The 24,177-nt window shown below is 51.3% G+C and overlaps 7 protein-coding genes across 7 annotated transcripts; 3 read left to right on the top strand and 4 right to left on the bottom strand.

The window, feature by feature from the left end:
• Window positions 1-256: 256 nt before the first annotated feature.
• CPAR01_14105 (uncharacterized protein) lies at window positions 257-755 on the top strand (the record flags this gene model as incomplete). The annotated part of the gene is made up of 2 exons (XM_060498357.1): window positions 257-304; window positions 360-755. The coding sequence occupies 2 exons, from the start codon at window positions 257-259 to the stop codon at window positions 753-755; spliced, it is 444 nt and encodes a 147-aa protein (XP_060343091.1).
• Window positions 756-1,536: 781 nt separating this feature from the next.
• Window positions 1,537-2,595, bottom strand: CPAR01_14104 (uncharacterized protein; the record flags this gene model as incomplete). The annotated part of the gene is made up of 1 exon (XM_060498356.1): window positions 1,537-2,595. The coding sequence occupies one exon, from the start codon at window positions 2,593-2,595 to the stop codon at window positions 1,537-1,539; it is 1,059 nt and encodes a 352-aa protein (XP_060343090.1).
• A 556-nt stretch (window positions 2,596-3,151) lies between these two features.
• Window positions 3,152-5,107, bottom strand: CPAR01_14103 (acetamidase; the record flags this gene model as incomplete). The annotated part of the gene is made up of 7 exons (XM_060498355.1): window positions 3,152-3,303; window positions 3,361-3,640; window positions 3,697-3,872; window positions 3,948-4,219; window positions 4,295-4,518; window positions 4,647-4,687; window positions 4,735-5,107. Coding segments are annotated over 7 exons (1,518 nt in total), but the record flags the coding sequence as incomplete, so codon positions are not given.
• A 652-nt stretch (window positions 5,108-5,759) lies between these two features.
• Window positions 5,760-7,127, bottom strand: CPAR01_14102 (uncharacterized protein; the record flags this gene model as incomplete). Its single annotated transcript, XM_060498354.1, has 1 exon — window positions 5,760-7,127. One exon carries the CDS (start codon window positions 7,125-7,127, stop codon window positions 5,760-5,762), a length of 1,368 nt encoding a protein of 455 aa, XP_060343088.1.
• Window positions 7,128-7,732: 605 nt separating this feature from the next.
• On the bottom strand, window positions 7,733-7,906 carry CPAR01_14101 (uncharacterized protein; the record flags this gene model as incomplete). Its single annotated transcript, XM_060498353.1, has 1 exon — window positions 7,733-7,906. The coding sequence occupies one exon, from the start codon at window positions 7,904-7,906 to the stop codon at window positions 7,733-7,735; it is 174 nt and encodes a 57-aa protein (XP_060343087.1).
• Window positions 7,907-8,380: 474 nt separating this feature from the next.
• On the top strand, window positions 8,381-8,512 carry CPAR01_14100 (uncharacterized protein; the record flags this gene model as incomplete). The annotated part of the gene is made up of 1 exon (XM_060498352.1): window positions 8,381-8,512. One exon carries the CDS (start codon window positions 8,381-8,383, stop codon window positions 8,510-8,512), a length of 132 nt encoding a protein of 43 aa, XP_060343086.1.
• Window positions 8,513-9,622: 1,110 nt separating this feature from the next.
• CPAR01_14099 (ABC transporter transmembrane region) lies at window positions 9,623-14,909 on the top strand (the record flags this gene model as incomplete). The annotated part of the gene is made up of 6 exons (XM_060498351.1): window positions 9,623-9,925; window positions 9,975-10,802; window positions 10,857-11,472; window positions 11,528-14,035; window positions 14,174-14,242; window positions 14,575-14,909. 6 exons carry the CDS (start codon window positions 9,623-9,625, stop codon window positions 14,907-14,909), a joined length of 4,659 nt encoding a protein of 1,552 aa, XP_060343085.1.
• Window positions 14,910-24,177: the final 9,268 nt, after the last annotated feature.

Below are 24,177 nucleotides of genomic sequence, written 5' to 3'. Positions count from 1 at the left end.
AGAGAGGTGAGTGAGAGAACGAACGGGGTACAGGCGGCTCGGCTTGGCTCTCTCTTCCCAGTACTCCCCTCTAGATGGTCTCATCAGAAGATATATAAGACCTCTGTCCGTCAGCCCATCCTCCAGTCGTCTCCCTTCCCTCCACTCTATCCAATCAACCCAATCTCATACAAATATACAGTCCTCGACTACCCGATATCTAATTCAATAACTCCATTCCCTAAACACCAAATCCAACAAACTTAAATCAGTCAAAATGCGTTTCTCCGCCGCCACCGTCTTCGCCCTGGTCTCCCTGGTCGCCGTAAGTTGAATCCTCATCACACTCTCTCCTACCACATACTGATAAACCGTCTTAGGCCCAGGATGCCTCCACCACCCCCGCCGTCCCCGGCGCCTCTCAGGTCAGCTCCCTCATCGGCTCCGCCTCTAGCGCCATTGCCTCCGAGGCTTCCTCCATCCTGAGCGGTGCCTCGTCCGCCGCCGGCGCCGCCTCCTCGGCCATCGCCTCCATTACTTCTTCTGCCGGTGCCGAGGTCAGCTCCTTGAGCCAGCAACTTACCTCCGCCACCGATGCCGCTGGCTCTGCCTCCATCTCTTCCAAGATCGCTTCCGTCACCAGCAAGGCCAACTCCGCCGCCTCCAGCGTCGCCTCTGCTCAGAGCACCTCTGCCCCCGGTGCCGCCCCCGCTCAGACTGCTGCCGTTGCTCTTGGTGCTCTCTTTGGCGGTGCTGCTCTCGTTGCCAACCTGTAAATTGGGAATCTAAAACAATGATCATGGGAATTATGGAACGAAATGGCTTAGCGGAAACGATTGAAATTTCCGGTGCGTGGTAAAGGGTACTACACAGCATTGTTTGGGCTTTTTTGGGATTATCAGAGATATCAAGATGTAATACCAGTACGAATTGTACATCAATCAAACATCAATTGTATATTCAACCATCTGATGACTCGAACTCGTGATTGATTCATCCTACCATTTAAGCCATGTCTTTACATCAAGTGGGAGGGAAAGTGCCACAACAATAATTACCGCTACATGATAACCACATTTCTTCTGGCATTATTCTTTTTTGCCCAAATATGTCATGGCGTTGCTGTTTGGAACGTGAGTAACGTCGGGGTTGTTTTGTACCCGATAAATGGCGCTTTGCTCCAACAACACAGTGTTGCAGCAGGCCACGCTTGTCCTGCACCAGACTTCGTATCCGAACCATGCATATCTACTAGTGCAAACACCGTAGCTAGCTGCAGCTAGCCACCTCACTCTCCAAATGGGGCGGGCCCTGGCAAGGCAAGGCAAGGCAAGCAATGGTGCATTTCAGGTCCCGCCACACTGCCTCACCCAATGTTTCACCGTGTGAAAAGCAAAGTCGAACATAGGATTGATAGCTCGCGATCTCGATCGCACTTAACCTCTCCCGAGACGGTTAAAACAAAACACCCCGTACCTGTAAAAATCCTTTCTGCTATTGCGCCGTATGATGATCTGATGGTCGAAGGCTTTTATCCGCATGTACTGTATGCTCAAATTACGCCTTCGACCGGGTATCTGCCCATAACTTATCAATGATTTGGAAAATCGCCGTAATGTCCTTCATAACCTCGTCGTCCACCTGACCGCCAAGCTTCTGCTGCATCTTGTCGGGATGCCACCGCACGCGCTCCTCGCGCAGCTTCGCAGCGAACTCCTTCTCGCCAATGTCCTCCAGCCCGAGCCCGTTGACGATGAACCGCCGGACTTCCTTTTCGTTAATGTCTCTCCGTCGACCGCTTTCTACAGGCCAGGGAATCTTGTCCACGTTATTGGCCCACTCCGTCCAGCCTCGTGTGTAATCTTCCCACAGCTGGACCCATGCTCTCTTCTTGCGCCGCTCCTCCCCGCGACGCAGGCTCCGCTCCATATCTTCTTGGAGCTTCCTATTCACCTTTTCCTCTTCCTTTTTGCGTTTCCGTGCTTCTTCCCGACGGGCCCTCTCTTCTAGTAAGCCCTGGTGTGTCTTCTCCCACATCTTTTGCCTGACGTGCTGGGAGTATTCTTCGTCCGTCATCCGCTCGAGCTCGCCTTCTGGGCCTGGCCTCTCGTTCGAGTAGACGTGTATCGGCTGCCCGTAGACGCCCTGCCAGTATGCCGCGCCCTCGTCGTCGGCCATCGCGTCGAATAGGGATTCGCGGAATGCGGCGTCTGGGTCGAGGCCCTGGGGTTCGTAGGGGTTCGGTGGCGTCGGGGATCGTGAACGTCTGCGATGTCGCCGGCTGCTGCTGTGGTGGTGGTGGCGGCGACTGTGGCGGTGTTCTGGGCGGGATTCATCATTGTCGGCGGCGTCTGGATCATGGCCACGTTCACGGTCGCGGTGACGATGCGATCGGCTCGACTTTGAATGTTTGGATTTTAATCGAAAGCGGGATGATCTAGGTCGCAGGTTTTCGCCGTCGCCTGGTTCTGCTTGCGCTTGCGCTTCTGCTCCTGCGTCTGTTGGAGCGGGCGGCGATTTGCGCTTGGTTGGCTCTGGTGTGTTCTCGTGACTGTCGCCGGGATTGACAGACGAAAGGATATGTCGCCGTCGCGGCGATGCCGGCGAACTGGTCATCGTGTTCTCTTTCGCCAGCACGCAGCGGCTACCAGATGATCAGTCGGAAAGTACCGTTGACGCCAGTGTGTAGTTGAATAAAGTTCGGAGGAAAGAAAGTTGTTGGAGGGGTCGTCCTGGATTGACGTCGTTGGGTTTTGGCTTATCTTATCTTGCGTACCTACCTGTACTGGTGGTTTCCTGTTTGCGGGTCTTGGCTTCCCGCGTGCCTGGATCATTCCTGCCACTCCTGCGAGATAAGCTTAAACCCAGGCGATAGCCCGCCTTTCCCCGGACAAGGAAGACAGGTAGGTACTTTTCTTGTCGTATCTTGAGGCTCAGCAGACTGCAACGTCGTTTAGCTATCTAATCAAGCTAGACTGAGGTGTATGGGTATAGATAAGGTAGGTACTCTGACGACCCCTGGCAAACGTTTCTGAGGAAAACACCAACATACCATTAACGATGTCCGCTTTAAAAGTCGGATACCATCATTCACCTGAGTTTTCTGTGATATTGTCTCGACTCGATTATTTCTTCGATTCACGCGATACTAGTGACAAAGCATTTCTAACTGTCATATTACGATATTGTGCTTTGTGCTTTTCAAGGTTTCGACCTCCAAAGCATCCTTCACGACTCTTGCAACTGAGACACAGTTTTCCTCACCATACTTTCCTCCAATAATCTGCACACCAACCGGCATGCCGCGAATCTGCTCAAGATCATCTGGTTTTTCATTAGTATGTACAGCCCTTTGAGAGGCGATGCCGTAAGAATGCTTACACAGCTGGTAGTTTATCTCATCGCTCTTGTTACATGGGACATGATCAGTCCACTGCTGGCTCGAGGCACCATCGCTTTCAGCTCGCATTACGGGGATCGTCAAGGCTGCATAATCAAGCCAATTCCAGTGCGAGGTGTATCCGACGTGAGGCTTTGACTTGGCCCACACTCTGGGTCTCATCCCGACCCAGGGTGCCACCGGCGTGATGAGGGCGTCAACACCTGCCTCGTTCCAGCGCTTGAGGTATCCTTGCTCATACTTGAGCTTTTTGGCAGCCAGCTGTGTAATTTCATTAGTCGAGGTAGTGCGTATCATCCGTGCTTGAGCTGAGTTACATGGCGAGACTTCGCAACTGAGAGTTTGTCTTCTTCAGTTCCAACGAGAAGCCCTTTGACTAACGGCTCTCCGCTGGCCTCACTCAGCACCCGGTGAGACTCACCGCCATCAGCGAATGTGACGGTTGTCCAATCATTGTAAGCTTCAGCATGCGAGGCGGGGTCCCATTCGATCACTGCATGCGTTGTGTTAGCACACAGGCACAGCCAAGGCCAAAATTTCCAAGAGCGAGCAATGGACCAACACCTACAAGTGTGCCATGCAGCTGTGAGGCTATCAACGATAGCCCGTACCGCAAGTTCAATAGGCGGCTGTACACGGACGACGTTGTCATTGATGTAAGATCCGATCTTGAGAGGCTTGTCGGGCTTGGCCACGAGCTCCTTGCGCCACGGGATAGGCAGCAACGTCGGATCACTTCGCCACGGCTCATAAGACAAGATGCCATCCATAAAGGTTTCGATTGTCGAGAGGCTGAATGCTAGAGGACCAGCCACTGGCGGTGCGATAAATTCCCATTTGCTGCCGTCCCACTCTTGTTAGTCAACGATGCTTTAAAGCAACAAAGCAACCGAACGTTGGGGGGAAGCAACTTACCTCGATTCCTCGAATGCTAGTCGTCCAACAGTCGGTTTGAGCCCGTAAAACCCCTGCAGAGCTGCTGGGATACTTATGGAACCGCCGGTGTCTGTTCCGATCCCGACCAAACTACCGTGACAGCCTACGAGTGCCGCTTCGCCACCTGAGCTGCCACTAGATATCAGTTCGCGGTTGAGTGAGTTCAAAGATTGTTTGAAAACGTGATTGTAGGAGTCCGATAGCTAAAGTTCTATATGAGACTACGGTCTTGCAAGTGTATGTTGGTGGAGATTCTTATCATTAGTGCCTGCGCAACATTCGTCTTGACAAAAAGCACAGCTCCTTGAGCTATGAGAACGTCTCACAAGACGCTATTTTCTTTCGCCGGCTTCCCAATGAGGTTAACCCAGCCTTTGAATTGTTAGTATCACACTGGAAACCTGCAATCAGCGGCTTACCGATGGTAGAGTCAAACCCTTTGACGTCGAATATGTTCTTGAGTGATACCGGGAGTCCATGCAATGGGCCAACTACGGAGCCTGTCCGCTCTAGATGGACATCTAGAGCCTTGGCTCGTTTGAGAGCCTCTTCAAATATGAGCTCTGTGCAGCATTTCATTAGCTGCTGGGCTATGGCTGCTCGCTTCGCGAACGCTTTGAGGACTTGGACTGCGCTCAAATTTCGAGTCGCAATCTGCTCAAGTAAGACTTGGATGTCTTCAACTTCCGTACAAGCAAGCTCTTCCGCGCTCAAGACTCCAGATGAACGAAGAAAGGTGTCCGTGTCTTTGGGAGGGGGAACAGTTTGGTCGATACGCCATCCAACGGGAATCTTGGCGTATTATTCTGCGCGCTTCTGCGCGACGCGTAGTTTCCATGGCGGTGTCGGTGTTTGTGTATTGATCCCAGGCTCTATTTTAGGCAGCCTGGTGGAACATTCGCTTTCCGAAGTGAAAGGTTGATCTTGATTATCGCCCATTTTCAACTTAACCTCGCTAGGTCGTTTCCGAGTAGAGTTGGATTATGGATCAAACAAGTTCATGCAAAATGCGTTCGATCTTGTTTCAATCAGACGACTGAATAGCAGTGGCGAGGTCATCATAACAATGCCTGATGTCCGTATATTTTCCATGGATCTTGATTCCATGACTGACGTACTCGGTAATCAGACAACTAACACCCCTTTTAACAATTACAAAACCTTTAGACGAAATTTGAATTATAGGAGAATTTATGAAATTAAGTAGAAAAAGTAGATAGTCACCTGAATGTGCCATTTATTTTGACAACCGCGTAATAGGGTCACTATGAGATAAAGTATGTTTCCCAACAGGTGGGAGTCTCAACTTGGGAACCTGATAGCCCGAAACATTGATCAATTTATTTCCTATTCTAATGTTCGAGACTACATTTTACGGACTTCTCTTGGCCATCTCCCGTGCATATAAGAAGTTGGCGAGCTTGCCTTGTCCGTAGAGAGAGGATTATCCTAGAGTTGCGTACTTCCTCTGCTTCTTGTTGTTGTTGCCTTCGTTCGTGTCTGCTATAGAGCTTGAACGACCAGGAGTGGGACTTGAGGAAGCCGTGGCAGAATTTGGAGGGGGGCCGCCCATGAATAGCTGCCTTGCAGCTGAATTTCCATGCTCTTCGACTCTGCGGAGAAACTCGGCGGGCATTGTAGCAGAGTCATCCAGAATCTTATAACTCTTGACTAAGTAGTGGCCCTTGAACTGTTCCCAAAGCATCCACTCTTGGGATCCCTCCTTGTAGCCAGGTCTTGGATAGTATGGGTCATTTTCCCAGAATGCTTTGACAGCATCATCAATGCCCTTGGGAGTGGGCGGCATTCTTCTGCATTGATTGAAATCCAGTAAGAAGATGCTCACGCTGCGTCGGAGAAAGTTGATGCCGCTTGATTTCGATTCATCCATATTCCACGTCGTGATGATATCCCCTTCAAGGTCAATTGAGTCCAGGGTTTGAGCAGATATGCGACGCTCGGGAGAACTGCCAAGAACGAATTCGACATCTGCACCATCAATCTGAGCAGCCCAGTGCATGACCGCCAAAGCCTCAGCCATTGGCTGAACATATTGCTGGGGGTCTACACCCAAGATCTCCATCTTATCGAGCGTGAGCTCAAAGTTTCGCAGAGAGAATTTGTTTCCGACTCGTTGATTCATGCGTCTGCGTCCAAGGTAAATGCGTATCAAGCAATGCTTGTTTGCTGGGTTGTTTGAAGCGTCAGCTTTCATGTCGGACGGACAGAAGACGGACACAAGCGCCTCACGGATGCTTCGAGGTAGTGGGAGAATGCGTTCAGATACTATGATCGCGCTGGGATCGAAGAAAAATCCTGAGTGACTCTTGATCTCCTTGCGGTGAGCAATCTTCCAAGCTTGAAGGTCATCGACTTGTACGATATATGCAGGTCTTGGCATGGCGTAAGACTTTGTGGTTTTCGAAGCCTCCCACATCTTGACGTGAGCCACATGATCAGCCCACATCTCTTGCTTCTTGTTTGATCTACCGGCCTTGATGATGAGTCCCCTGCTAGGGAAGTCGTATATCACACCGCAAAATCCTTCTCCGATGACCTGAAGCGGAAGATCTTGCTCTGCCGCTTGTTGTTGGCGGATAGCAAATGACGATGCTGTGCTCAGAACTGCGTTTACCGAAAGAAAACATTGGAGAGTCGTAGTGCAGGATTCATCATGTTGATCAATCTCTATAGCGTCACCTTGCTGGACATACTTGGTCGCGATGGTAAGGTTTTCAAAAAGCGATGGTGAAATGGAGTATCCCGACTCGTCGGTTTTGTTTCCCTCGCGTCTTTTCCGGGGATCTGACATCCTGATGATAGTTTGATGCAGCTCTCTCTGGGTGATCGAGAATGCAGGTATGACCAGCTCTCGAATTAGTATTGTGAATTGTCTGGGGGAGGGAGTTGAGGTGGGAGAGAGGAAGAATTGAGAGAGAAGTGTAAGAAGAAAGGGTGGGAAGAAATCCGAGAAGGAGGTATAGAGGTTTCCTTCATACTTTGCAAGTGAGTCGATTTGTTCCTGCCGAAATAAGAGAGAAAAAAAGAAGCTGGAGGCGTGAGGCAGGTCCTTCTTGTATAGAGAAGGCAAGACCGTATCGGAGAAAGAGCTCTTGACAAGCTCAGGAAGGTGGGCGGTAGGCACCACAAAGGTCATCTTGCTCAATAACCCGCACAACTGTGTACCTTTGAGGCGCGGCTGGGGCGATGAGACTTTGGCTCAAGACACCTGTTCGGACTTCGTCCTGGGTAGGAGTTAGACACATTTCATCCTCAAGTTTATGGTTGTCACGAAGGGCTATTTCTGGAGGCTATATTTTGGACTTTTGCTGGATCGTAGGCCCGTTTTCTACCAATTGCGCGCTTTCAGATCCATGAGTCTGGAGCCACTACTCCAGGGGTAATCTTTCATGACAGTCAGGGTAGTGAACCCGTCCCACGATGTTCAGTGATATCAGATGTTGTTTCGACGAACATCGGCCACGGCGCCGATAGTTGTGAAGTAGACTCGGCAATGAAGTGCTCTGGAGAGCCGTGAAAACTCAAAAAGCTTCTTTGGAAGCACGGCGGGATGGGTAGCGCCCTATACATTGCGATAGCGGACAGCAAGGTACCACCATTCATAGGACGGAGACAGCTCTCGTTCTCAAGACTGAGTAAGAGCCTGGCACTTCTGGTTGCGGATGGTGAATTACCCCGCGAAAACGCCGCGAAACGGGTAAGACATGTTTGATCCGCAACGGGTTCTAGATTCCATTGCCGCTCTGGAACCTGTCGTTGACTGGATGCGTAGATCAAAACCGAAGCCGAGACCAGCTGGATGGTATTTAACTTCTTGAGTCTGCCGTTCCGATGGCTGCAATTCAATTTACGTTGACCTTGGGATTTGAGAGTCACCATGACGAGACTTGGGGGACTTCATGACAGAAGGCAGATTAGCTGCCTAGAGGAGAAGCGTTCGGTGGCGTCGGAATGTGGCTCTCTGACGGGCCAGGCAGATGGGAGCGCTTGTTAAGCAGCCACCGCAGCCAAAGACCATGTCGACCATGTCGGATTCAATGTTTCATGGTTGTACATGAGTCGCGGGAAACAGAGGCAGTTGAAACTCCCGACGATCGCATCGCGATAAACGCGAAGGTGCTGTCTACAGAGTCAAGGGTTTCACCGAACTCTGAATGTCACGGATCGGGGAAATAAGAAAAGCAATGTTGCATGCAACGTCCCGCAATGTGTTTCTGTCTTGGCTATCCGGGGAAACAAGGCTTGTTGTGAGTTGTGACACCTCAAGGTAGCTTGCCAATACCTACTTGCTTATGTAAGGCGAGCTACCGGAGCTACGGTGCACTACCGGTATGGTAAAAGCCGTCTGTGCTTCAGGCCGTACAGCTCATCAATTGTTCGATGTTATCCGTTAGGTACCTGCCCATACTACGTATGATGTGCCTACCGCTCCTCCGTTATCGCATCCTTTCCATTGCTGACGAAGGGCCTAATGTGAGGAGGCACAATGCGGTAAGCGGTGCATGCAAAATACGGCAACACGCGGCACCTGGTGCCGGACTCAATTATCCGAGCGTCTTATCTGAAAAGACTGAGATGCAAGACGCTGACACGCGCGACCCTCGTTTACAGGGAACATGTCCCCTACTCCACGACGTTGGCGAGTGATGGCTCTGCGAACACTGAGTTGTGCATGCATCGGAGGTACCGGAAATGTATCGCGAAAAAGCCGAATGCGGGACAAGGCTGCAATGCAGGTCGTCATAGCTCCCCACCTTTCCGTGAGCTAAACTGCGGTGAGCCCTGTGGTTGGGTAAGCCGCGGGATGGCTCTCCGAACCCGAATGTGTGAGACATGGACCAGTCATCAGTGACCGCGACGGGGAGGTGCCAGGTGCTTCTTTCCCCAGGGCCCAGCGTCCACAAAGCTGACAAACCATGCAGCGGAAGTGGGAGGGCAGCAGCGTCACTCGCACTCTGGAACCACAAGAGCAACACCGAGCTGACTCTCCACCACAGGGCACCTCCCCCGTCCACTTCACGGTACGTCGCATGCGTTTACTCCGACTCGGTCGTCCGCCCTCAAAACTTTTCCCACGTCGCCAATGTCGCCCCCGTGACGGTATCCTGATCTCTATTCCAGTGTATACGTCTAATTGTACTGCTCAACAATTCCGATCAGCCAATTCCACCTCTACTACGAGAGGGCCCCACGAACGACCGACCGATAAATCCCCTTCCGAATAGTACTTCTGTCTAGCATGCGTTAAACAGGCGGGTTGGGGGAAACCGCAGAAGAGCAATCGCCATGGACTATTCCGACTACTCGCCGCAGCGCATTCTGCACACAGGCTCGTTCACCGGATTCCATCGCCTGGGACAGCTCGGTAGCAACTATCTCTCTGCGACTGCAGAGATCAAGCAGCCGCTATGCGGTAACGAAGAGGGTTGGGGTCCGCTGAGCCCTATCCGATATGACTTTACACCATGCTTCATCGATGTCTGGATCGCCTCTGTGGCAGCATTTGGTCTCATCTTTGGTTCTCTGGCCATTGTATGGCTCATCCAGCGCAGAAAGCCTTCCGATGCCCCTAAAGACTGGCATTTTTGGGTCAAGCAGGCAAGTGGTCATTTAAAATGCTTTCTTATCTCGTCTGTAGCTGACCAGCCGCCCCTTTCAGACACTCCTCGGATTGATCATTGCCGATGTGACAGTACAACTTGCTTTACAAATCGTCAATTATCCCGATGTTTGGTACGGCGACTTCCGATTTTGGACAACGGCTGCGACAATCCTATCTCTGGGCGTCATCTTTGCCATTCAATGGCTCGAGCATGCGCGCCTGCGTAATCCCAACGGTGTCGTCCTCTTCTACTGGCTCTTTCTCTTGATCGCATACTCAGTCAAGCTCCGGTCCTTGATCTCTCAGCAGCTGTACGAGACTAGCCCGGCCTACTTCATTACTTACACCGTCGGCTTCGGCCTCTCTGTAGCCGAATTCCTGGTTGAGTGGTTATGGCCAAGGAAGGTCAGTGCATACGAGGCTTTGATCGACGAGGAAGAGTGTCCCATTGAATATGCCACCGTATTCTCCCAGTTGACATTCTCCTGGATGACTCCTCTGATGCGCTATGGATACAAGCAATACTTGACTGAAGATGATCTTTGGGGGCTCGCTCAAAAAGACCAGACCAAGAACACTGGTGACGCGTTCAACAAAGCTTGGGAGTACGAACTCAAGCACCACAAGAACCCATCCCTGTGGCTAGCCATGTTCCGTGCCTACGGTGGCCCATACGCCATAGCTGCGCTCTTCAAGGCTGTTAACGATGTTACGCAGTATCTTCAGCCACAACTCCTGAAGTATCTTATTGCATTCATAGCTTCTTACGACACTGAGAATGATGAGAAGGAGCAGCCTCCGATCAAGGGTGCTTCCATCGCCTTGGCAATGTTTGCGTGCGCCGTTTTGCAAACCTCCATGATCGTGAGTTCCATATCGTAAGACTTAGCAAGACGCAGCTCCACTAACACGCGCCAGCATCAATATTTCCAGCTAGCATTCGTCACCGGTATGCGGATCAAGGGCGGTCTGGCATCGGCCATTTACAAGAAGTCGATGAGACTGTCCAACGAGGGACGCGCATCCAAGTCGACCGGCGATATCGTGAACTACATGGCTGTCGATGCTCAGCGTCTACAAGATCTGACCCAATTTGCCCAGCAAGTCTGGTCCGCTCCTTTCCAGATCATCATCTGCATGGTATCATTGTACCAACTTGTTGGCTGGTCAATGCTTGCTGGTATTGGTGTCATGATTATCATGATGCCTGCGCATGGTTTCATTGCCAGAATCATGAGAAACTTACAAAAGGAGCAAATGAAGAACAAGGACAAGAGGAGTCGCCTGATCAACGAGATCATCAACAACATGAAGAGCATCAAGCTTTACGCTTGGGGTGCTGCTTTCATGAACAAGCTGAACTTCGTTCGCAATGATCTCGAGCTCAAGAATCTTCGAAAGATTGGAGCAACCCAAGCATTCGCCAACTTCACATGGAGTACGGCTCCATTTTTTGTGTCTTGTTCCACCTTTGCCGTGTTTGTTATGACGCAGGATAAGCCGCTGACCACTGAAATCGTCTTCCCTGCACTCGGTAAGTGATGCCGTTCACCTACAATAAGTGCTAAGCGCTGACTCTTGTGACTTAGCTCTGTTCAATCTGCTCACGTTCCCTTTGGCGGTTTTGCCCATGGTCATAACCTCTATCGTGGAAGCTAGTGTTGCTGTCGGTCGTTTGACCTCCTTCCTCACTGCCGAAGAGATCCAGCCCGATGCGATTACGATCAAGCCCGCGCCGGAAGAGATGGGAGAGGAGACAGTCATTGTCCGGAACGGAACTTTCTCCTGGAACCGTCATGAAGACAAGGAGGCTCTGAAGGATATTGACTTCACTGCCTACAAGGGAGAACTTTCTTGCGTTGTCGGTAGAGTTGGCGCTGGCAAGTCGTCATTCTTGCAGAGTATCCTGGGCGATCTTTGGAAAATCAGAGGTCAGGTTGAAGTCCACGGAACCACGGCTTATGTCGCACAGGGAGCTTGGATTCTCAACGCGACTGTGAAGGAGAACATCATCTTTGGCTACAGATACGACCCGGATTTCTACGAAAAGACGATCAAGGCATGCGCTCTTGTTGACGACTTTGCCCAGCTGCCCGATGGCGACGAAACTGTTGTAGGTGAAAGAGGCATCTCCCTGAGTGGTGGACAGAAGGCGCGTGTGGCCTTGGCTCGCGCCGTCTACGCCAGAGCGGACATCTACCTTCTCGACGATGTCCTGTCAGCCGTAGACTCCCATGTTGGAAGACATATCATCGAGAATGTTCTCGGACCCAGAGGCCTTCTGAACACCAAGACCAGAATCCTCGCCACAAACGCCATTGCCGTGCTCACAGAGGCCAGCTACATCACCATGATCAGAGATGGCGAGATTGCCGAGCGCGGAACGTACAAGCAACTCGTGGCAATGAAGGGCATGGTGAACGATCTCATCAAGACTGCCGGTCAAGATTCAGGCCCTTCTTCTTCGGCCAACTCTAGCGGCTCCAGTAGCGAAACGTCCACAATCATCGAAGCTGAGGGCAGCAGTCAAGAAAAGGCCGAGTTGGAAGAGGCTCAAGAGCAGCTTCCTGAGATGGAACCTATCAAGACCGGCGTTTCAGTAAGGAACAAGAAGCGATCTTCGAGCATGGCAACGCTGCGCCGCGCTAGTACCGCCAGCTTCCGGGGACCTCGGGGCAAGCTTACTGATGAGGAAGTTGCTGGCAGCAAGTCCAAGCAGACCAAGGAGCATATCGAGCAAGGAAAGGTCAAGTGGAACGTGTACATTGAGTATGCCAAGAACAGCAACATTATTGCTGTCGCCATCTACATGGGTGCTCTACTGGCTTCTCAAACAGCCAACATTGGTGGCTCCGTATGGCTCAAGACATGGTCAGAGCAAAATGCAAAATCACACACCAACGACCATGTGGGCTACTACATCGGGATTTACTTCGCCTTCGGTATTGGCTCTTCTCTTCTGACCGTCATCCAGACTCTCATTCTGTGGATTTTCTGCTCGATTGAGGCGTCGAGGAAGCTACATGAGCGGATGGCCAACGCCATTTTCAGATCACCCATGTCATTTTTCGACACTACACCTACTGGTCGCATTCTCAACAGATTCTCCAGTGACATTTACAGGGTCGACGAGGTTCTCGCCAGGACCTTCAACATGCTCTTCGTCAATGCTGCTCGGTCAGGCTTCACTTTGGCTGTCATTTCGATCACGACTCCTCCGTTCGCCGCGCTCATCATTCCAATTACTCTGATCTACTACTGGATCCAGCGGTATTACTTGCGCACTTCTCGTGAGCTCAAGAGACTTGACAGCGTTACCCGAAGTCCCGTATACGCCCACTTCCAGGAATCACTCGGAGGCATCTCGACGATCCGAGCGTACCGCCAACAGCAGAGGTTTGAGCTGGAGAACGAGTGGCGTGTCGATGCCAACCTCAAAGCCTACTTCCCATCTATCAGCGCGAATCGTTGGCTTGCGGTCCGTCTCGAATTCATTGGTGGTATCGTCATTCTTGCGGCTGCCGGATTTGCCGTCGTCACAGTCGCGAACCACGTTCCCTTGAGCCCTGGTCTTGTGGGTCTGGCCATGTCTTATGCTCTACAGATCACAACGTCGCTCAACTGGATCGTGCGCCAGACTGTTGAGGTTGAGACGAATATTGTGTCAGTTGAGCGTGTTCTCGAATACGCGCGCCTGCCAAGCGAAGCCCCCGAAATCATCAAGAGTAATCGCCCACCTGTCGCCTGGCCGGCCAAGGGCTCTCTTGAGTTCAAGAACTACAGCACCCGGTACCGCGAGGGCCTGGACAACGTGCTGAAGAACATTAATTTGGACATCAAGACTCACGAAAAGATCGGTGTAGTTGGGCGGACGGGAGCAGGCAAGTCTTCATTGACCCTTGCTCTTTTCCGCATCATCGAGCCGACTGCTGGCCACATCAGCATTGACCAGATCAACACATCTTCCATCGGACTGCTAGACCTGCGTAGAAGACTGGCCATTATTCCACAGGATGCGGCGCTATTTGAGGGCACCATCCGGGATAACTTGGATCCCGCCAATGTGCATGATGACACTGAGCTATGGAGCGTACTGGGTAAGTAATACAGGTCGACGGCCACCCCTCCCCTCTCCCCGACCTTTTTGTCATCCATTACCGGCCCACGCCTCTAGGAGACGGTGTTTCTGCCCCTCCTCCTTCATAGATTGGAGCTAATGCGCTGCGCTATCACAGAACACGCCCGACTAAAGGACCACGTTACAAGCATGGAAGGCGGCCTAGACGCAAAGGTCAATGAAGGAGGTAAGTCACAGCTTATGGTTCTCTTTCGCTTTCTATCGGCTCTAGTCTTGGGCCATTCGACATTAGTTCTCACAGCTTTTTGCACTTGTGTACAACGGGATTTTGGCGAACGTCGAGTTGCTGCGTCGGACTCGAAGTGTTCAGCAGCACCGTCATCTTTCACATGCATACATCGCGTCGTTAAGAGTCCCCTGCATGATCTCCCACGCATGCAGTCAAAGTCTCGTGCTAGCCCCTCTCATTCTGCCTACCATGTTTTCTCGTTGCTTTGCCGACTTTGACTATTGATAAGCCGCATACTTGAATGGTGATGCTGACTCATTCGTGCTTAGGTTCCAACCTCTCACAGGGTCAGCGGCAGCTCGTGTCGCTCGCCCGTGCAATGCTGACGCCTTCCAACATCCTTGTGCTGGACGAGGCAACCGCGGCTGTCGACGTCGAGACAGACGCCATGCTGCAGACTACTCTGCGCTCGCCAATGTTTGCCAACCGTACCATCATCACCGTCGCTCACCGCATCAACACCATCCTCGACAGCGACCGTGTCGTCGTACTAGACAAGGGCGAGGTGGTGGAGTTTGACACACCGCAGGCGCTCATCAAGAAGCAGGGTGTCTTTTACGGATTGGTAAAGCAGGCCGGTCTCGACACCTCAGAGTCCTCGTGAAATAGAGGACGAAGACGGCGGACAGCAGCTTGTGTGACAATCTAAGAGAATTTTGGCGAATGGAAAAGTGGTGACGGCGGCGGCAGCGGAGGGGGCAAGAGGATAAGACCGTGTAGTCTATTGTGTAACTACACCGAGTTGTTTTCTCTCTTTGAACTAAAATGTATAGGGGAAAGCCCGGAGCGAGAAGTGAGAGCGGGCGGTAGCGTGGATTGGAGTGCATTATCGGCATCTGTAGATTTACTCGAAAAGACCTTGCATCTACTTGAACTATACCGCGATAGTACAATGTGACACTTCTCGCGGTTGCATTGGATGAGGTTGCTATTGTCCGACCCCGATAGTAGACCGTTGTGTGCGTTGTTCCTTTCCTAGTCGCGTTACCCTGCCACACTCAGAACATTGACTTGCCTCACTTCTTCGTCGCATCCCGAGAGGCAGGTCGTCGGGTGTTGGAGCTAACCCACCCTCTTTTCCACACACACCCCTGGTCGCACCTCCATCGACGAATTTCCTTGGCGGAGATAACCATTGGAGAGGGAGGGGAAGGCGGGATGTAATTCTTCTGTGTAACGTGAGATGGGCAGACGCGGCAATTGATGGCTCAACGGTCGTGGAAAGAGATGGGCGATGATTGGGTGAAAGCTGGTTGATGGTGACGATGGCTGGCGAAGAGAAGCCGAATGGACATGAAGAAGCGGAGGATAAGAGGCATTGGTTTTGTGGAATGATTGAGAATGGGTAGATGCATTGGTTGATGGGGGTGTGTGTGTTGTGTGATAGCCTTTGGGAAATGTGGCGGCATTGGCTGGCTTCATTACTTTTGATGAAGATATCTACTCGTATGATGAAATCGTCATGATCAGGTTTGGCAGAGCGCTGGTCAAAGATTTCGAAATGCGCATTGTGTTTGGCCTACTTTAGCCTATCTTCTTTTGGTATCGTGATGGCATCGTGGGAGGTGGGAGCCATATGAGACGGACACCGGAAGACAATTATTAGCTGTCTTAACTTTTCGCCAAGGCCCGCCTCTTTGAGGGTTCTTTAGTTGCGAGGACATGGTGATCGCCGTTCCGGGTCACTCATGTTGCGCCTGTGTCATCATGGGTGTCTCCGCTCTAGGCGACGTCTGTGAGGGTCAGACCGAAAGAGCAGGCTTCTCTACCGTGCGTCGGCAAGCCAATCACTTGATGAGACTCTTGGTGTATAGAATCAGGCATCAAACAGACCGTCTGTATACCTACTTGCTTGGCCAGAATTTGAGCTGTGAGCTGCTGTTTTGAACATGACGAGAGGCCGTGTTGAACGCTCCGTGGCAGCATGGCTCTTCCACGGTCGCTTTGTCACGATGCAGGATACGCTGCATACCAATGAAAGTTTTTACGACTGTAGAGCGAAGAACATCTGTCTGAGCAGTGTCTCGTAGAAGAGACACCCGATTATACAACCTAAAGTTGTACTGGCTGGTCGAGATTTGTTGGTTTGGTAATGTTGTAAGTGATTTCACGTGGGAATGAAAGCTACGATTATCCTTGTCGAACCCGGCGAACATTCGCACTATAATGAATGCCCTCAACAGGAAGACGGTATCACCAGTTTCATTCTTGAATAAATAGTGAGCTCATTAGACTCGAGGCCCCATGGGTCTTTCTACCTAAGATAGTGATATCTGAGCATCGCAGAATTCGATCTCTGTTGTTCAAATCTTTCGCAAAGTTTTTCACATCTCCGGCGCCCTTTTCACCACCTTTAGACCTTGATTCGTGTTTCCAACAACTTCAAGTTCAGACAGCTGCATTTCAAATAGTCGGTGAATTGTCGCCTAAACCATGATAGGACCCATAGAGATCGGTGTTGTACTGAGATGCTTGCTTCATCTCGTCATGATCTAGTACTACTTTCTCCATCTTAGAGCTCGTCAACAACTTGTGAAGCCAATCTGGTGTCTGCTCACTCGAAGCTTGAATGTGGCCCTGACCTTCAAATAGCTTGTCCTACGTCGTTCATCAAGCCACTGTGCAGGATTCTTGGTAAAGATTGATGGCATAGAGGGGCATGTCCGAATGTACAACTAAGCTTGTAAGACAGAACAAAGGGCATCGAGCTGCCATGACCTCGTCCGTCCCCCCCCCCCCCCTTTTTTTTCTGAAGCGACGGCCATCAAATTGTCGAGGAGAAGAGAACTGGACGTTGAGGTCAGTCGGTATCTCCAAAGTCCATCATCGGCATTCTAGAAGCTCGACCCAGAGCAACCCCGTTACTACCTATCGTCTTCCCGACTACAACCCCGAGTCCAAATTAACGAATAGGACATACACTCTCTTCCACCTCTCTACGCCGCCGGGTTATTTACCCGTCATCGACGGCACACACGCGTTGTGACTCGGAACACAAACGACATGCCATCGTCTGCCGGCGCCCGAACAAATGCTGTTCCTCATCCTCTTTTCTTCTAATAGACTGCGTACAAGCGCCTCGCTGCCTTGCATGTTCAGATCCCGATGCAGCTCCAGACCCCGACGATAGAGCCACCTGATTCCGGCATGAAAGGTCTTTGAGAGCATCGGTGGGGGTTGTCATACCGAAGGAATGGACGAGTCTTTCTACGGAATTGAGTTGGTGGAGAATAGTGACTCTGTATGAGAGAAGATTCATCGCGTTATTGATAACCAGGCGATCCTTGGCCATTGTCTGACTTCAGGGTACCGTGTTCATCGAACGTGGTCATACGGTTGATCAAAGACGGAATTTCGTTGGTTCCCTGCTCTCTTGGAATGAGAGGACATTTCTGAATAGACTCGATACCGCATGCGGGAGCATCGGAAACATGATTCGGTCTACAAACCGCCCCGGTCGACTTGCTTGCCTAAAAACTATATTGAAAATGTCATGTATCAAAAACATGAACTCCTTGGATGGAATGTACCACAATACCAAAGATTTGTTCGCAGCTGTCACTGCCTCGAGTCGTTGCGTAAAAGGGACCTGTCTTCGAGATAGGAACATTGGACTGTGATGGCAACCATAACATACACCAATACGAAGAGTCTAAGCGAGAAATTAAGGGACCTGACCGGGGCATATATCGGGATAGAGCGAGAGCTATCATCTTCTTCCGATCATGATATGAGACGGCAAGCCTTCTCCAATCGCAAAGCGAATGATGATCGTTTAAGCATAAGGGAATAAGTAAGCAGCCGCGCCAAAGCATCGCCAGCTGGTGGCGTTTGTTCCTACTCACAGACCAAGAGTACTACTGCGATCTATCTTCTAGAGAACCCCTCTTCGAACAAACTAATCCATGGAATTGACGCACCGGAGTCCGGCCCGGTGGAGGGGGTACATGAAGTCGAGCTCTCTTTTGCTGCTTGAGATACAACACAGGCGAGTGCCGTGACCTTCATATGATAAATATGTAGCCGTTGCAACATAGGTAAGCTTCAATTGATCGGGGTTTTCCCCATGCTCCTCGAGGGACTGGCAAGAGAAACATACGCGACTATCTCATGTGCGGCTAGCAGCTGAGAATGATTGTCAGGGTTTTCAAGCGTCGACACTTTTCATTGGAGCAGTCATTGTCAATGTACGCACCCTCTCAGCTCCCTACGCGTTGGACTAGATCAAGTGTTTAATGTGCCCGTCATGACTTGACTCCCGGGGGCCCGTCACGATGTGTGTTTCCTTCTCTCGATCCCGGATCTGAGGCTCATATCATACGCGCGTGCGCCCTCCTCTCGACCACCATCAGCAGTAGGCTGACTCGGATCGCACACAGAGAACCATCAGACATTCATCAATCCATAGAAGATAAGTCCTGACGATCATGTGAAGTGCATGCATCAAGAGGACACTCTCCCCCGAAAGCGAGCGCAAAGGAAAAGAACACCATTCCAAGCGGGCTTCATAGAGCAATGGCGTTTTAACGCACTGCATTTCGTCCGTATTAGATCGAGTCGTCAGACACATCCCTCCCCCCGTTGCCCCCTCTTTCGCCAGATATGCTTGATGATTACAGTCTGACCAAATACAAATTACGCACCCTACTTGATTAGGCTATGTCCAAGGAGATCAGCAAACCTGCCCACCCCATTCTGGTTATCATCCATCAGCTTGGCTTGCATCGTCCACGAAAATAGTGTCTGTTCCCCTTATTGGAAATATACCCTACCTATATATTGCATTCTCACCACCGCACGTGGGAAAAGCCCCAGCAAAGTCTGCAGCAAAAAGGCCCGTGGGCGGGAAACCCCCTAGTCGCTGCAAAGACTTGTCGATGCCTCGAAGCGTACCACAAAGGTCGCAGAGCACGGGAGAGAAGAAATCCGTGTCATGATAAACACAAATACAAAGATACGTTTCGTGATTCAAGACAGCTGCCCAATGGAAAATGAACCTGGACGCCAGCGCTCAGGCAACAATCCTTTCTCCTCGAGCGCCGGACCTTAATACAATGTTTAAGGGCCGGGGGTGTAAATGGTGTGGGACGTAGGTGGTCAAGCCAGGTGGGAAACAACGAATCATCCACATCCTTCGCAGGAGAGCCTAAACGTAGGGGCCTGGTCGGTGGTGAGCTTCTTCTTCTTCTTCGCCTCCCAATACCACCTAGGAGTGCTGGTGTGGGTGTGTACTTTGTAGTCGAGCACCCAACGGCCGAAGCTGTGTTACTGTTGCGTTTTCCTTTCCCACAATCGAGCGAAGGGGTAAGGGGTGAGCTACCTACGAAGAGGAAATTATGGTAGCCACTTAAGCTGTTGTGTCACCGCCGATGCCGTGTAACGCCAGACGAGTACGCGGATGCGATTCGACTGCTGTTTACATAGCGCTGGGTGAGAAAAAGAGTAGGAGGACAATAGACCAAGCATTGAACCATTGCGTTACCGTATCATTGTGATTCTTTGCCCTTGATTACTTGATATCATCCTCGGAAAAACATCGTGCAGGTCTTGTAAGTAAACCAGTCTCAGCAAGGGGTTTTCTCGAGGGACTTGAACCGCATATATGGAATATCTTGATATTGTGACAACCTAGCCGTGGCGTAAAATGGCAATTGGGAGAGACATAATCGGTGACACTGCAACAAGAGCGGAATTCGATAGCAGTGGCTCGTCGCAGGAATCTGACAAGATAGTTGCTCACCCGATGATGAACAGTCGTTATCATTTAGATGATCGAAATCACCCCTGATTTCGGTTCAATCCTATGAGCTTCGTGAAGGCAGCCTCCTTCTATGTTCGCCCATTGGAAGGCATGTTGGTATAGAATAGGCGGTCATGATGCAATCATAACCATGAAGATGACTGGCCTAGTTCGCCTCAATTTGGCTGGAGTCTTGTGTGACGATAAAGAGCCCTTGTGAGCCTCGTAATATTCACTAAACTACAGCCTATGACTATTGTCCTCAACGCGCCCAAGAGAGAAATCATTGGGATGAACACGCCTTATAAGGCCTCACACGACAACTCCCTCTCCCACGAGCATCTCATTGCCCTCGGACGCGAAGTTCCAGACGACCATGGCGGATGCGGCTTTGAAAGGAAACGAACTCCGTTGACATCGGAGATCGCATCAAATTAGGCCGAGAACTCGTAAAGCAAGCTTGGTATGCCCTCACAGCCCCCCCCCCCCCAGTCCATAAGCTCCTGAATGATCTATCCGCCAGGCTCCGAGACAGCCTGGTCCGGAGAGTGACGACAAAAGTAGATTAGAACAAAGATGGGCCTGGGATTCGGTGATGATCTTGGCTCTTGTCCCCTTTCTCTTGGTCTGTGAGCTATTGACAGGCTTCCCTGTCGGTTCAGAGGGGGTGTCTTATGTAGCGTACATATCAACGGAGGGCAATGCAGTTGGTCTGCGGCCCTCGTTACCAATTTGTTGGTAAATGACCAAGAGATAACATAACATCAACGGTTGCGGCGTAGCAAATAACGGCGCAACAAGCAAACACCTGTCAATCATATGCCTGAAAATGGTGCTGTGCCCGTAAACCTAAGAGTTCCGACCTGGCTGGCGATTGAGAAGACTGGCGACATCGTCGATGTCGAAATAGAGTTGAACGTAGAAAACGACAGAAAAAAGAGCTAATACAGAAGCGTCAAGTCAATCTGGGAAAGTGAGGTTGACGTAGAATTTGCTGGCGCACAGCTCCCGGATCAAGCAAAGCGTCCGGCAGCGAACCCGGCAACACAGACATTGAGCTAAACTTTGAAATCAAAGCAACACCTTGCCGCCGCAATCTGTTGCTGGGGAATTACGGAAGAAACGTAGACAGCTGAGGACCGGCAGGCAAGAATCGGTTGACGTATCGGATGCGACCACCATGCCCATTCATTCAGGTCGTCCGTGAGGCCCTGAGTAAGGTGACGAAAAAGAGGGAATGGGGGTGGAGATGGCTCCAATTGTGAAGTGAAGTGAGCTGTCAGAACCGGGCTGTATCCGTAATGGCAGGTAAGGTACGGTTATAAGTGGAGAGGCCAGCCGGGGACTTCCAGTGTGAAATGTGCGAATGCCAACGGCCTTCCAGGGACTCTCCAGGGCCATCCCCTGATCCGCTCAGCAGCTGGATGAGTGCGTGGCTTGGTGATGTGACTGTTGGCGGCGGTGGTGGTTGTGGGGACGGAATTGGACGCCCGTGATCCCTGTAATGAGGACGAATCACTGCACGGAAGCCAGGGGAATTGTCAAAGATTTTACGAATCACAGCTTCGATTCAAGTCCGAGACCCCATGCCTAGCTTCAAAGGGGCGTAAAGATTGGGGATGCTGTAGGAGTTTGGAGCGATGATATCCTAACAGCCAGTCTGTTAGAGATTCAGTTGGCTGAGGCGTGCGGACCAACCCCGCTTCGTCGTTCCTTGTGTAATCTACTGAGTAGATAGGTATGCTTACGCCTGGTTCCAAAGTATCGTCCTTGTCTCCGAGGTCCGCCTGGTCCATGGGCCCGCCGTGGTCGCCGTCGAATTTCCAACCTGAGAAGTGTCGAGTCAGGATGTGCCTGAAGTTCTCTGGGAGACCGACTTATAGTCAGCATGTGTCTGCAACGATTTTCACCGAATGTTGTCGCGACAATTCCGAGGGTATTTAGTTTGTCGCGAAGCATTTAGAAGGCAGTCGGGTAAAGGATGCCAAGAGACTCCATCTGGGGCGCATGGTGGGAAGCCGAGGATGAAGCTAGCAAATAGTTGATGTAACCCCTCTTGGTGTGGTACTCCCTGCCAGACCTAGCTGGCAGGCAGGCCTTTACCGACCTATCGACCGTCCCAAGGGAGTGGTATAGTCTTTTTTCTTCACGCCGGCCGCTTCGTGCAGACGGAATAGCGGAAGGTGACCAGAGAGGTCGAAACGTGCATACCTGCTCCACGAGGCGTTCACTCACACTATCTCGTCATTGTGAAGTGCTGGTAAGCACCCGGCAATCCTGCGTGGCCTCTAGCGGTGACGGGGCGTTAGCAACAATCAACGTAGCAATAACCAACGTTTCCCATCGACTGGAACAGACACTTGCGGCGTCTGGGCAATATCATGTTAGGTGTGTCTCGTCGCCTGGAGGATACCGAAACCGGATACGATCGAGACACATCCTTTTGGTGCGGGTCTTGATCAACGCATCGCCGCTTGTCTGTAATGGGGGTTGTCATCTAGAAATCGGGGCGTCAGCAGCACGACTAGTCTTTTACCAAAAGATTAATTTAGCGTTGAGCTCATGCAGCCTACGACCGGCCCTAAGCGGCTGCTTGGCTCAAAATGCAGAGGTCATTGAATCGGGAAAAACAAACGACCCGATCGTTGCGCGCTCTTCGGCGGAGTAATTGCCGTCTCAGAGGAAAAAGCAAGCAAGACAACAGGTGGTCATTGGCTTTGTTGCTTTTTCTTGTGATGATGGGCTATAGCAGCGGGGTTTTGTGTTTTACGCCGAGACGTCGAGTTTTCCCACTAACCACATTGCCTCAGACATGCCTTTGTCCATTGTGGCCATGGGATTGATGGTTGGCTGGCAACTGTACGAGTATCTGGGCGGCGGCCGCAAAGAAGGTGGTGGTCTCGGAGCATGAGCATGCATAGCTGCAGCAGCTGCAGCACTGCAAGACCTTCTCTAGCGTGGTGGAGTCGTGGTTTTGTCCAGGCCGGCAGTTTTGGATCGATAGGATGTGACGATATCTTGCTTTAACACTATCGCTCGAGACGAGCCAGTGCAATATGTGACAAACTAGGCCGAGCGAGCCCTCCAATGTAGGGCGGTAGGTTCCAGGTGAGTCGGCGGGCGATGGGTGTGAGTACTGCTGCAGTGTTCGAGCAGAACGAACCATTGATGGGTCAATGTGGGCGCGTCAAATGGTTGGATCGGCCCCCGGCTGACCACCTCAAACCCGTAAGCAATGCTTTTCCAGCGCCATTTCCAGGAAGGAGTTGGTTCTGCACAGGAGCGTGGACAGCCTGCTGTGTAACAGGACTTGACTTGACTAGATGCACATGTATCCAAGAATGGACGGCGTCATCACCTCTTTCTTGAAGAGCACAGCTAGGTATTCAATGCATCCGCAGTGCCTGAGCCGGAAGTGTATGTGGCTTCAGGCGAACAAGACGGGCGGTTACGGATACAGAGCGTCCCAACTTTGCTGTGCTGGAGGTCCTACTCAAGAAGATGCGTACCTAGATGAGTGAGGCGCTAGGGCGTAAGACATGCCGCAGACGAGGGATCGAAATGATGGTGTTGCAGAGAAGTTCGTCATGGACCCGGTGATGGATCTCGACGGGGTGAGAAAGGAGTAGCGCGGGCTAGACAGACGAGGATGATGAGAGGCCGCGCGATGTGATGATGTAGGTAGGAAACATCGGTGGTACTGACGGAATCATGAAGTTGGAAAGAGGCGGATCCTGTCTGGAAAGAAAGGTGAGACCTCGGCGGCCAATGAGACGCTGTCTTGTCCATGGCTTGGGTTTGGAACTTGTAGAGCAAAGAGGGGGCGACTGTCGTTGGTGATAGTCGGGACCTGGAAAGGGCGAGAAATATGGAAGAGAAAGCACGCTGGTGGCAGGGCACCTTCCTCCCTGCAGTAGTCTAACCAAGTTTGCGACCTTAAGTAAGCGGGAAAAGACAAGTGCATCTTGGTGCCTTCCAGTCTGGGTTTGCCTCTGAGCTGGAACCAGCTACCTTACCTAGTAAGGCAAGTTTTCTGACATTTGGGGCAAGAAAATTCGGAGCAAGAAGAATCAGGACATTGAAGGCGGCATGGAACACTTTCTTGCCCTCCATTTCTGACCTCGGGGTTGGT

This window comes from Colletotrichum paranaense (assembly GCF_030867605.1).
Source record: "Colletotrichum paranaense strain IMI 384185 chromosome Unknown Scaffold_14.1, whole genome shotgun sequence".
Classification (NCBI taxonomy): Eukaryota; Fungi; Ascomycota; class Sordariomycetes; order Glomerellales; family Glomerellaceae; genus Colletotrichum; species Colletotrichum paranaense.
The sequence above is the reverse complement of the archived record's forward strand: the minus strand, read 5'-3'. Positions and strand labels throughout refer to the sequence as shown.